This window comes from Hordeum vulgare, chromosome 6H, assembly GCF_904849725.1.
Source record: "Hordeum vulgare subsp. vulgare chromosome 6H, MorexV3_pseudomolecules_assembly, whole genome shotgun sequence".
Classification (NCBI taxonomy): Eukaryota; Viridiplantae; Streptophyta; class Magnoliopsida; order Poales; family Poaceae; genus Hordeum; species Hordeum vulgare.
In genome coordinates this window covers 467681961-467696394 of record NC_058523.1, presented here as the reverse complement: position 1 = coordinate 467696394, position 14434 = coordinate 467681961, and the positions used below count along the sequence as shown (strand labels likewise).

Genomic DNA, 14434 nt, shown 5'->3' with positions numbered 1-14434 from the left:
TGGTACAGATCAATCAGCGCCAGCGCCGCCAACGGATCAGGCTTCGTTTGGCTGTGGCTCCAGGCCCTGAACCAGCCTCCGAGGCTTTAAAGTGTGAATCATTGTAGCCTGGCAGCCTGCATGTACAAATACCCTGCAAATACTCTAGTATGTATACCTGGGAGGGGGCCCCTGAGTTTTGGGGGCCCGGGGCAGCCTTCCCGTTCGCCCCCCCCCCTAGGGCCGGCCCTGCTCCTCTCAAGTGCACCACCCCGTTTAAAGAAATATTTGTACGAGAGGGACACAAGGAGAAAGGTAAGGTTGTGAGTGGGTCGGCCACTAGGGGTTTGCCCACTCTCAACAAGACAACTAAATTCATGCCTCCATCCTATGTACTTCGCAAATCAAAGGAAGGAGAGGTTTATGCTAAATTCATTGGTCCCCGTAATGCATTCCGGTTTTATGCTATTTGGGTCCCTAAGACTCATGTAACTAATGTGAGAGGGCCCATGACGAAATGGGCACCTCAAACCAAGTCTTAATTCGTGTACAGGCTGTTTTCTCCGGAGGAGTCAATTGGGTGATAGACAGTGGATGCACCAATCATATGACCGGAGATAGTAACTTGCTCTATGACTTCATGCAAGCCATTCGACCATACATGAGCATTGTATTCGGTGGAGGGTCGAAAGGGCAGGTAATTGGGTTGGGCAAGGTGGCAATCACTAATGACATGTCTCTTGCAAATGTCATGCTTGTCCAATCTCTTCAATATCATTTGCTTTCAGTTCGCCAATTGGCTTCCGTTGGTTATGACACACTATTCGGACTAACGGATGTGAAAGTCTTTAAGAGAGACACTCTCGAAGTGGCCTTTGTTGGAGAGTTGGATGGCAACCTTTACACGGTTGATTTCTCGAAAGAGAGAACTTTCCATACAACTTGTCTGATGGCCAAGGCTGACATGGGATGGCTGTGGCATCGCCGGCTCGCCCATGTCGGCATGAGAAATCTTCAAAACCTCTTAAACGGCAATCACATCCTTGGACTAACTAATGTATCTTTTAAGAAAGATCGTGTGTGCAGTGCATGCATAGCTGGGAAGCAACATCAATCAAAACACCCACCCAAGAATATTGTATCCACTTCAAGGCCGTTAGAGCTCCTTCATGTGGATCTATTTGGGCCTCCTTCATGGGCAAGTCTTGGTGGGAAAAAGTATGGACTAGTCATTGTTGATGATTACTCAAGATACACATGGGTATTCTTTCTCAAGTCCAAGGACGAGACGAAGATCACCTTCATTGATTTTGCCAAACAAGTCCAGCGGAAGTTTGACAAGGACATCAAGGCAATAAGAAGTGATAATGGCTCCGAGTTCAAGAATTACACCCTAGAAGAATTTCTTAGTGATGAGGGAATTGAACATCAGTACTCCACACCTTACACCCCTCAGCAAAATGGTGTAGCAGAGAGGAAGAACCGGACACTTGTGGAAATGGCAAGGTCCATGTTAGACGAATACAAGTCACCACATAGTTTTTGGGCTGAGGCTGTCAACACAGCATGTCATGCATCAAACCGGCTTTTCCTTCGACCAATATTGGAAAAGACTCCATATGAGCTCCTAACCGGGAACAAGCCCAATGTCAAGTACTTTCGTGTATTTGGATGCAAGTGTTTCATCCTCAACAAACGGGGCCGGTTAGGAAAATTTCAATCCAAAACAACTGAAGGGATTTTTGTTGGCTATGGATCAAACTCTCACGCCTACAGAGTCTACAAAAAATCCACTGGATCTGTTATAGAAACCTGTGACGTGACGTTTGATGAATTTAACCGCTCTCATGGGGAGCAAGTTGATCTAAGTGATGCAGGTGAAGAAGATTCCTCGCAAGATATCTTGAACATGGGTGTAGGTGCACTTCTTCCCATGGAACAAAAACCCCATGATGATGATGAAGATGATGAGAGTATTTCTCATCCTCAATACAATTCACTGCCCGTACCTCCACAAGATACTAGCACACATATCATGCCAGTTGTTGAGGATCAAGTGGGAGAACATGTCTCTCACCCTGATCACACTCAAGAACAAGTTGACCTTCAAGAGCTAGACCAAAGTATGGATATGGTTGATGACGAACCTCAACAGGTGCAATGCGAAGAGGAATATCTTCCACCGCACGTTAATGATCCATATGTTGAGGACGTTGATGATGGAAACAAAGTCGAACCTCGTGAAACCCTGACCTCCATCATGCCACGTGTGGCCGGTCGTGTTGATATTGATCAAATCCTCACCGGCATGTCGGAAGGTAGAGTGACTCGTAAACAATTAACAAACTTTTGTGCTCACTTTTCGTTTGTCTCTAGTACTGTGCCACACAGGGTTCAGGATGCATTGTGTGACAATGACTGGCTCCTTGCTATGCAAGAAGAGTTAAACAGTTTTACACGCAACGAAGTATGGTCATTGGTAGAACGACCAACTAAGGAACACAATGTCATTGGAACTAAATGGATCTTCAAGAACAAGGAAGATGAGAATGGGACTGTCCTCCGCAACAAGGCAAGGTTAGTAGCGCAGGGGTACTCCCAAGTTGAAGGTTTGGACTTTGGTGAGACTTTCGCCCCTGTTGCTCGTCTTGAATCCATTCGCATTCTATTGGCCTATGCTGCTTTCAATGGTTTTATTTTGCATCAAATGGATGTGAAAAGTGATTTCCTTAACGGTCCTCTACAAGAAGAGGTATATGTATCACAACCACCTGGGTTTGTTGACCCCCATCACAAAGACCATGTGTACAAATTTCACAAGGCTCTGTATGGCCTCAAACAAGCACCCCGTGCTTGGTACGATCATCTTAAGAAGTTCTTACTCGATGATGGCTTTGTGAGAGGGGTGATCGATCCCACTCTTTTTACTAAGAGAGGAAGATGCCAAATCTATGTAGATGACATCATTTTTGGTTCTCCTAACATCCATTTATGCAAGAAGTTTGCGGCCTCCATGACCAAGACCTTTGAGATGTCACTCAACACGGACTTGAAGTTCTTCCTTGGGTTTCAAATACAACAATTTCAAGAAGGAATTTCCTTGTCTCAAACTAAATACCTCAAGGACATTCTAGAAAAATTTGATATGACAAATGCTAAACCAATGAAGACACCCATGGCCACAGATGTTGTACTAAATGAAGACACCAACGGTATTCCTTTTGACTCATCTACTTACCGCTCTATGATTGGTTCGTTACTTTATCTTTGTGCATCTAGACCGGACATCATGTTAAGTGTAGGCATATGTGCTAGATTTCAAGCTTCCCCTAGGGAAAGCCATCATACGGCGGTTAAGCATATTCTTAGATACCTTGTTCACACCCCAAAGTTAGGCCTATGGTACCCTAAGGATGCAAAGTTCGATCTTATTGGGTACTCCGATGCGGATTGGGCTGGTGACAAAGTGGGACGGAAATCCACTTCCGGTGCATGTCAGTTTCTTGGACGATCCTTGGTATGTTGGTGCTCGAAAAAGCAGAATTGTGTTTCTCTCTCCACGGCCGAGGCCGAATATATTGCAGCCGCAAGCTGTGCAACCCAACTACTATGGATGAGGCAAACCCTAAAGGATTATGGCATCACGTATCGACACGTGCCTCTTCTCTGTGATAATGAAAGTGCCATCAAGATCTCCGAGAACCCCATTGATCACCCTCGCACAAAACATATTGATATTAGGTATCATTTCTTGAGATACCATGTGCAAAAGGGTGACATTGATATTGCTCATGTGGGTACTGACATGCAGCTCGCTGACATTTTCACCAAGCCACTTTGCGTAGCAAGATTCTGTCAACTTAGGCGTGAACTTGGTATCTTGGAGCTTGATAACATAACTTGAAATCCTGTACACATGCACACACTCACATTATGTTCTTGTCTTGATGTCGACATGCATTTAGGGAGAGACACTAGCACTCATGTCATAATTTTTGTTTTAACCCTATAATATGCATAAATCAACTACCTTCCACAAGTAGTATATATAATTCTTGTAGGCAACACTGTTGGGTGTCCCTTGTGATAAACCATGTCAAATCACCTCATCATCCAAATCCCAGAAATTGCCTCTGCCTACTTCTCTCTCGGTCGTCCGACGAGTCTCGGACGTCCGACGGCTAAACACACTCCAGACGTCCGGCACATGTCGGTCGTCCGACGGCTGATGCACTCCGGACGTCTGACACATCGGGAGCCTCTATAAATAGAGGGGCGCGGGCTGGGCCTTGCCCTAGCCCCCACGCGCCCCCTTTCTCCCAGCCGCCTCCACAGCCGCCGCCAGCTGCCTGAGGAGCTCGACCGCGCCCGCCGCCACAGGGGCCCTGCCCCGCGATCTGGCTGATCTCCTCCGCGGGATCCGTCTTCCCTTCCTCTCCTCTCTCAATCTGCAGGTATCCTCTCGGTCTCTCTCGCGATTGGTTCCCCTTTCTCACTAGTTCATGTGTTCGTTCATGTGGTTTGACCGTGACCGTTTCCCATTGGGTTTCCAATCGTGTAGGCCTTGTTCCATCATGCCCAAGATTAAGCACACTGCCCGGAAGAACTCTGCTGGCTCATCCGCTCGTGCCCCTCCTGGCATGGGGTCGGATGACTCCGATGTACCACGCCGTCCCTTCAAACGGCTCGCCCGACGTACTCCTCCACATCCCCACTCCTCGTCTGATGGCTCTGACTTCGAGGATGAGTTTGCAGATGAGGAACGTGCTGAACATGTTGCCGCTCGGAAGACTATGCCGAAGCCGGGGACTCGCAGGCCCTCATATATGCCACCGCCTCCTCCTGAATAGCCCGAAGGTGAAGCTCGTCGCATCTCCCTTGAACCTCCTCCTACTTTAGGTTGTGAAGTCAAGGACTTCACCACGGTTCCTAAGTCTTCCTACTTTACATTCCGCCGCGATGTTAACCAATTTTCTGTTGTACGTGACTCTATGGACTCACGTTTCCGCACACACGTCCAAGCGGACATCTTTTCTACTGTCATCGTTCCTAAGGGTCTCTCAGTCCATCATTATATTGATCTTGAGCATATTCGCACTCACCCGGTGAAATACCCGGGTGCCATTGAGCTCATTGAGTCATCGGGGCTCGCTGCCCCCTTTGCTTTTCGGTGCGATTTTAACAGTGCCGCTATTCATCAATTTTATGCCACGTGTTTCTTTGGCGCAAACAACAATGTTAGCTGGATGACTTCTGATGTTGAGTTCACAGCCTCTTATGATGAGTTTGTTGCCGCACTCGGTTTCCCCAACTCCGGCTTCAAAATCCATAAGAATGATCCTAACCATGCACATAAGCCCATTGAGGCGTGTGGGCTTCTCCTCAAACCACTTCGTGAACTTGATGCAGAGGAACGGATGAAGGATCTTAACCAAGTATCCATCTGGCGCTCTCCCTTCTTTATCATTTTTCAGTGTCTTATCCGCACCATCTATCCCAAGATGGGTGATAGGGGATCCTGCAGCGGCTAATGTATTGATATCATGTCACATTTACACGAGTCCCCCAAGCGCAAGATTAATGTGCCTCACTTTCTCTGGCATGAGATTCGGCTCGCTAGTCTTCAATACAAGCGAGCCTTCCCTCATGCCCCCTTCATCCATGCCTTTATTCACCATGTTGCTGAATTCACTGTTGCTCCCACTCACACGCATCACAAGTGGGTCATTCCCAATCACATGGCGGGTGACTATGCTCCTAAGAAAACCTCATCCACGTCCACTCGCTGCACTGCTGCCCGGTCAGCAACCCCTTCATCCAGCTCAGCTCCTCTTGGTCGCTTTGCCAAATTCATTGGCAAGGCACATTCTGCCATGATGAAGGATTTCTCTTTCCAGTGCGGTCAAACTCATGATGTGGTTTCTCGCCTCGTCTCCTCCAAGAATGCCCTCAAGGCTCGTCTGAGAGACTCGGGCGCTCTTGATGTGAGTGACGATGAGGCTCTTCCTGCTGCTCCTCCTTCTGACTTTGGCTTCCCATCTGGTCCTGAGTGGGCTGATTTTCTTGACGAGGCTGATGGCAGTGGCATGCCTAAGGATGAGGATGATGATGCTGATGATGATCTCTGAGCATGGTTGATGCTTTTGGTGCCTCCATTTTTGGTACTTGATGCCAAAGGGGAGTAATGTATCCTAGTTTTAGTCTTTGAGAGATTTAGTTTTTAAACTCAATTTGCATGTTTGTGTAATGTAATGGATAAATGACTGTGATGCACTATGTATGGCTACCTATGAATGTCGTGATTGCTATGAATTGCTATGATCTCATCGTATGCTATTATGTTTTGCTCTATTACTTCATATGATGATCTATTATCTTTACTAAGTCACATAATATTTTTGATACACACATTAAGGGGGAGCTCCGATATTTTACCATGCACATACTAAGGGGGAGCTCCATACTAAACCTCTCCAAAGCTAAAATGTATGTTAAATCTTTTGAGAGCTATGTATATGTTGTCATCAACTACCAAAAAGGGGGAGATTGAAAGTGCAGTCATGCCCTTAATCGAGTTTTGGTGTTAATGACAACACATACATAGGAAACTAATCTTATTTTTTGAGTGTGTCTTAGGATGGCAAGTACTCTTAGTAGATTGACAATTATGTGCCAAGGTGGTCTAAGAAGATCGGGACTTATATGTCAAGAAGGCTCGGGATTGAGAAAAGATGATGTAGCCTATCCTTTAAATTTACTATTCTTGAGTATAGGGATCCCGCACTATTAAGAGGGGATCATAGGTTTTGCGATGAACTTGCTCATACTACATCTCTACTTTTCTGCTCATACCACGTCTCCACTACTCTGCTTCTATCTCAAAACAAAACCAATGCCTCAGACATCCGGCTTCCTCCGGACGTCCGAGGGCCGGATGCCCGACCACTTCGGAAATCCGGAACCTCATACCAGAGAAATCCAGAGTCAATAACTCGGACTTTCGGCTCCCTCCAGACGTCCGAGGGCCGGATGCCCGACCACTTCGGAAATCCGGAACCTTGCACCAGAGAAATTTGAGTCGAATAACTCGGACTTCCAGCCTCCTCCTGTCGTCCGAGGGCCGGACGTCCGACCTCCTTCGGAAATCCGGTGCCCTTGAACAGAGCCAATATCTCGGACATCCGGCTTCCTCGGACGTCCGGTCCCTGTTCGACTACACAGTGGTTCCTGATATATATACATCCCTCGGACGACCGACCCCTCTCGGACGCCCGACCCCTTGTGGGCGTCCGGACATCCGAGAACTGCCGGATGTCCGACCACTGTCAGACTTAAGTGACCCCAACGGTTGTTTTAGTCTCCCCACTATATATACCCCCCTTCCACTTCGTGAGAGGGTGTTCAACACAACAAGAACACTTACAAGAACACCTTTCTCCTCACTCACTCTTGCCTACACCCAAACTTAGATCCCAAGAGCATTTTTGAACCCCTTTGAGTGTTGTTCCAATTAAAAGATAGATCGTCTCCTTCTCCTCCTCTCCACCAAAGCGATTTGTGATTTGAGAAAGTTTTGAGCAATCCCCGTGATCTTGTTACTCTTGGAGGTTGGGGACTCCTAGGCGGTAGGAGTCTTCGGAGAGGAATCAAACCATTGTGATTACCCCCCGAAAAGTTTGTGAGGGTTTGGAAGCCACCTCAAGGCTTAACACTAGTGGTTGAGAAACGCCTTCGTGGTGTTGTCTCAAAGGGAGAATAGGGTGAGCCTTCGTGGCATTGGTATGCCTTCGTGGTAACAACCGCCCCTCTAACGGTGACGTAGCTTCCCTCCAAGGAAGTGAACACCGGGATACATCCTCGTCTCTCTTGGAGATTCGATTATCCCTAACCCTAACTCTCTACTTGTGTTAATCCTTATTACGTACTTGCATTTGATTATTGTTTACCGATTGCCTTACTTTACTCTAAATAGCTTACTCCTTGTCTTTGCAATTATTAGGCTCACGCTCATATTCCGCACCATTGCCTAAATTTGCTAAGTAACTATTAAAATTTGGAACTGTACCTATTCACCCCCCCCCCCTCTAGGTCCATCTCGATCCTTTTCAGCTGTGTTAGCTCATGTCTAGCCTGCATCTTGCCATGTCATGCATTGTGTTGGACCGTTGCTATTATTTATTGTTTCTTCCCCCTCTTCTTACCGGTAGACCCCGAGACTGATGCTGCTGCCGGGTACATCTACGACCCTGCCGATCGGTCCTTTGCCGTAGAGCAGCAAGGCAAGCAAACCCCCCTTGATCATTCCTATATCGCCTATGTCTTTTTTCCTACTGCTTGCATTAGTATTTTGCTACTGTTGTAGCTAGCTCCTATATCTGATGCATAGCCTGCTTTTGATGAACTGCTACTTTCAGCACTGTACTTTAAATCTGCTTAGTATAGGTGGAGCAGTCATCCCCTCTGACCCCGTAGTCCAGTTGCTCCGCTTGTTTTTAAATCTCGATCCCTGATCGACGAGCCAGACCCGACACAACACATACACCCCCTTAGTTGTACGACGCTACAGAGATACTATCGAGTACCGAGGGTGACACCTTGCTACGTACCCCTGATGATATTTGTGTAGTATAGCTAGTCGGTCGTGGTTATCGAGGGTGATTCCTCTTTCACCATTCCCTACGATGCCTCTGTCGTGCAACCCCTCAAGTGTGGGACCCCGAGGGTGATTCCTCTAAGCCCACCTTGACGGATACATCGTTCGGAATCCAACGAGGGTGATACCTCGGATTCCCCCGATGTTACAACCACACATTTACTCGACCATGTTACTGGGATCATTGGTGATTAGATGTTAGTCGGGTGGATTCTCGCGAGATTGTGATGATGGCCTAATTAAAATGATAATGGATTTGGGTATTTGATCTGGGTTGGTTGGAGACCTTTTCGCACTAACCGGCTACGCGAGAAGAATTATGGGTACTCGGCGTCGCGGTATCAGCCGAAGCTTTTCAGATGTCAGTAACGTAGCGGCGCGCGCCCGAGTGGTCCCGAGATGCATCGCGCTTGTGATTAAGGGATGCTAGGACTGACGTCGGTCGCCCATGCATCGTGCAGGAGCGCGAAGGGGAACTGGGCCCATGAACCCTTTGTGCTTAGGGTTTAGACCGACGGGCTGGCCTCTCTGTTGAGTCTTAGGTGGGGCTGCGACGTGTCGATATTCCGAGGTCGGGCAAGACCCAGAAAAGTGTGTCCGGCCAGAGTGTTATCGAGCGTGACGGGACATGTGGTGCACCCCTGCAAGGATGAAAATTAACTATTCGGATAGCCGCGTCCACGGTTAAAAGACGACTTGGACTTGTGCCCTGATCTTATACAACTACAATTGTTACTTAACTGGAATTAGTTGCCTCGGGATTGCTTCCTCGCACGGAGTCGAGGGAGGATCTCTGGGCGTGACCTCACTTTAATACTACTGCAACAATATGACTATTATTGTGTTACCTTTCTCTATTCTCGTCTATTGTTGCAAGACCCTGAAGATGCTAGTCTTCGATAGGACTAGGACTTCTCTCTCTATTCTCGCATTGCTGCAGTCAGTCCACATATAACCACCCCCTTCTTTGATACTGATGCATATTTAGAATAGTTCTGATGTAAGACTTGCGAGTACTTTGGATGAGTACTCACCGCTGCTTTGCTCCCCCTTTGTCCCCTTGATCCATTGCTGCGACCAGATGATGGAGCCCAGGAGATGGAGGTCCCCGCCGCCGACGACTGCTACCCCGACGGTGCCTACTACTACGTGGAGGCCGTTGATGACCAGGAGTAGTTAGGAGGTTCCCAGGCAGGAGGCCTCGCCTCGTTCGATCGTTGTATCTTTTGTGCTAGCCTTCTCTAAGGCACCCCATGTTTTATGTGTGTACTTAGATATTGTTGCTTCCGCTGACTCGTGTGTTTATCGAGTTTCCGTATTCTAGCCCTCGAGACCCCTGGCTTGTGATATGAAGCTGATGTTGTTTTATTTGTGTGTAGAGTTGTGTTGTGATATCTTCCCGTGAGTCCTTGGGTTTGATCATACGCATTTGCGTGTATGATTAGCGTACGATTAAACCGAAGGCGTCACACTTTCCAACGGACTACAATTTTTTAGTGAATGCACAAACAACTTTTATACTATGTACATGCACTTATAAAGTTGATGAACATCACAAGTATATGAAGGTTTATTTTAAAAACATCCAAACTATTCATCTTATAGTAATGATTGTTAATAGTTGATTTTTTGGAATAACAGTTGAATTGATAAGTACAATCTTAATTTGTGTTCATATATTGCATGTGATGGCTATACATATAGGTTTTTTTATGATATACTTAATTTATAAACGCGACCTTCTCAGTGTCGAACGACACCATATCGATGATGCATGAGTATGGTCGTAGGTGCACACCATCAATATGATGATTCAGAATCAGAATTGGATCAAAATGATAGTGTCTCACATAAGAAATCTTTATTACCCGTTGCAATGCACGAACATATTTGCTAGTATCTTAAAAACCGAATCCATCCTACATCCTGAATTTACGGTTAATAGGATTTGTGTTTGTTACAGCAAGAAACCTTATATGACTAGTGCTTTCCAGCATACAAACGATCAAGTTCCAAAAAAGAAAATGCATGCAAACGATTTTTAGTTTTTTGAGGATGCAAACGAATATTTTTTGGCAAAACCGAAGCAACCAATTTAAGTCCCAGCCTACTTACAGCCCAGCCAACCAGGCAATCCGCGCCCCGCTGGCCCGCATCTCTTCAGTCCACACTCCACACCCCATTCAAAGAAAAAAAAAACACTCCACGCCCACGAACGCCACAGTCACGGGGTCGTACAGACGCGCGCACGCGAGCGAGACGCGCAAGCCCAAGTGCCCAACCCTAGCGGATCGAATTGCGAGCAGCCACGCCTGCGGGCTCCGGCGCCGCTCAGCCGTCAGACGCGTGACCTACTCGCCTAGTCCTCGTCTGATCTCCGCCGCCTCCGCCACCGACCGCCGCCCTCGCGTCCAGGGCTCCCGGCGTTCTCCATCCCCAACTCCCCGCACAACCTACAAAAGCTGCAGGTAAAATCCTCCATTGATGTTGGCTATTATGTGCTGTGTTCCTAGTCTTGCAGTGCTTGATTAACTAATACAATTGGAGGAACTTGCGGCTCTAAATCTAGCACCACATCTTTCATGTTCCTTTTTTGTGTTCTTATTCAGAAGTTCGGGTCATCAGATGGCTGAGACTGTAAAGCTGCTTGGGTTGTGCTCAACTTGTACTAGTAAACTTGTAATGCACCTTCCCCAATTAGTACTAAACTCTAATCTTGTGACAAGTGATATTGTGGGTAAACTTGTAATGCTCCTGCCCCATGGCCATGGGGGATTGTGAGGCTGTGTTCTTTTGATCTGTTATTATTAACTTATATTATTAGCCAAGCTACTAGTACTAGCTAATAGTTATACTTGGCGTTTTGCTAGCTTCGTTTTTGTGTTGTTGTGCATAACAGTCCTGCCCCGTGCGCTCTTGTATAGCTTGTTCTGTTCTCAGCTTTTCACACATCATATGGTCTGCTTGCTCCCAACCCCTCATTAGTTTGTGAAGCTTTCACAAAAAGTTGTTCTCTCATTTTTAAATTCGTGTCAACTTTGGTTAATTTTGTATACACCAAAGCCATGCCGAATGCATAGCGTTATTCCTAAAGAAAAAAGGCTGTCTATGTTCCTCTCTTATGCTCAGGTCCGCACTATCCCTTCTTGGAATTAATCATGGTTGTGGACAGGATGGAGTCAGCATCCAAGGAGACTGCATCGAGGTGCACCAAGGAGAAGGTGACGGCATCGAGGTGCACCACGGACAAGGAGAAGGGAGCGCACATCTTTGAGATCGCCGGGTACAGCCTCAAGAAGGACATGGGTGTAGACAAGTTCGTCCGGTCAACCATCTTCACTGTCGGTGGGTATGACTGGTCCATCAGATTTTACCCCAAAGGTACCTACGAGTCACCCGAAGGGTGTATGGTGATCTGTCTTGAGCTCATGAGCAGCAATGCTGAGGTGCGGACATTCTTTCAGCTTGGATTGGTAAAGCACGAGACTGGGTTGGTTGGCTCAATGTTTTCCCAAAATAATAAGGTGTTCAGCTTCAAGACCAGGAACAATCGTCAGTATCATCTGTTCATACTAACAAGCAGTCTTGAGACGAAACCAGTAAAGTACCTTCACAATGATCTTCTCAAGATCAGATGTGATATGACGGTAATCAAAGAATCTGAGGTGTATGAAACCGTGGGGCACTCTGAAATTGAGGTGCCGCCATCAGACATCATGGAGCATCTCGCAAAGCTGTTGGACAGTGAGGAGGAAGCAGATGTCACTTTCAATGTTGGAGGTGAGACCTTTCAGGCGCACAAGATTTTCCTTGCCATGCGGTCACCTGTCTTCAAAGCAGAACTCTTCGGGCCGATGAAGGAGAAGAAGATGCGGCGTTTGACCGTCAAAGATATCCAGCCCGCCGTTTTCAAGGCTCTGTTGCATTTCATCTATACAGATTCATTGCCTGACTTTGATGATCTTGAAGGCGATGATAACTGTGAAATGATCCGGCATTTGCTGGTAGCTGCAGATAAGTATGCCATGGACAGGCTGAAGCTTATGTGTCAAAACATCCTTGGCAAGAGTCTTGATGTGGAGAACGTGGCAACTACATTGGCTTTAGCTGATCAGCATAACTGTGACAAGCTTAAAGATGTTTGCATTGAATTTATTGCCTCTTCAGATAAGATGGATGATGTGGTGGCAAGCAAAGGTTATGCAAATCTCAAAAGATCTTGCCCGTCTGTCTTGATAGATGCTTTAGAGAAGAGAAGTAGGCCTCGCATATCATAGAGCAGCTCATGCGTACTAAAATCAGTTACATGCGGTTGTTGAGGTTTATTTATGTTATCTGCACCTTTCCTGAAGCTTTTCGACGCTCAAATAGTGTAATATCATGTGTGGAACCGTTATGATCTCAAAATGAAGGAATGTTACTACTTTATGCAACCGTGTTGTTGATTGTGTTCCTTTGGGAGCTGGAAGATGCACATCGTTTACAATCTGGTGCACTTGAAAAGAAAAAAACTCGTCGAAACGTATACGATTTGTTGCATATACTGCTCAACTATAATTATTTAGGTAGAGGGAGTATAACATTTTGAGGAATGAATGTTCCTGAATTTGTATTGATCCACTGCAACCCTGGCTGTACTTATATTACTCCTTCCGTTCCTAAATATAAGTCTTTTAAGAGATTTCACTAAAGGGACTACATACGGATGTATATAGACATACTTTAGAATATAGATTCATTCATTTTGCTTCGTATGTAGCCCTTTAGTAAAATTTCTAAAAAGACTTATATTTAGGAACGGAGGGAGTATATGATATATGTTCACGTGTTCTGAGCTAAGCAATGCGAAGATGCTGCTCTCAGTTTTTAAGTTTAACTTTATGGAACGGCCTAACACGCCGCCTCTTTTTCAGATCATCATTCATAAACATAAGGAAAATGCTTACCATCATCCGATGGATCGCAGCGGCTGCGTCCGTCACCTTCTCAGCATGACACGCGTTTACAAACACGCTTCTGCAACAGGGCTATGTTTCTGAAACATATGCGGATGTTGTGCAACAAACTTCTTTTATGGAATTTTTCTGCAACAAAACCTTAGTTAAATTTTTTTTATAACAAAATAGTTCTTGCAACAAAAATTAAAATTTTACAACAAGGCCTGTGTTACAAAACTAATTTCGCAACAAGACCTGTGTTGCAATGGTGGAGGCGCATTCAGACGCTCGATGCGGCAGATCCGACGGCTTGTGACCAACTGATTTTTTTAAAAGATCAGTCGGCGGACGTGTAACATATCCCTAAACATAAATATAAACATTCAGTTTACAACATCCCAGACCTAACAGGAAGACAATGCCGGTAGACCATGAAATATGAGAGTGTCTAAAATTCATCTAGATTAGATATAATTTGGTCTCATTCACCTGGAAAATAAAAATAGATATAAAGTAATACTATATACACATCAGTACACACACATCTTATAGTCACATTCAATGGTTATAAAAGATGAATGAGACATAATTAAAATCTAGCTAGATGACTTCTAGCAAAACCGATGAAATATTACATAACGAGACATAATAATAGGAATCTCTTCACCGAAAATCATAGGAGTGCTCATCTTGCCTACTGACGTTATCGTTGCCCGCTTATTCTCGTTGGGACCGGAGACTGGACTCGAATTGAAGGATGTATCTGCTGCTAGCATCTCTAGCAGACTCCGTAAAAGAGCGATTCGCAAAATATGTTTACAGGTCGCTGCAGATTAATTTTACGGGGTCATTTCATGCGTCAAAG

At 45.9% G+C, this 14434-nt stretch overlaps 1 protein-coding gene across 1 annotated transcript; it reads left to right on the top strand.

Moving 5' to 3' along the window:
• The first annotated feature begins 10848 nt into the window (after positions 1–10848).
• Positions 10849–13060, top strand: LOC123406335 (BTB/POZ and MATH domain-containing protein 1-like). The gene is made up of 2 exons (XM_045099830.1): positions 10849–11100; positions 11805–13060. Exon 2 carries the CDS (start codon positions 11806–11808, stop codon positions 12907–12909), a length of 1104 nt encoding a protein of 367 aa, XP_044955765.1. The 5' UTR covers positions 10849–11100; position 11805; the 3' UTR covers positions 12910–13060.
• The last annotated feature ends 1374 nt before the right edge of the window (positions 13061–14434 follow it).

Bases quoted from the DNA above. Each gene is read 5' to 3' on its own strand.
- LOC123406335 (XM_045099830.1), top strand. From the start codon at position 11,806: ATGGAGTCAGCATCCAAGGAGACTGCATCGAGGTGCACCAAGGAGAAG.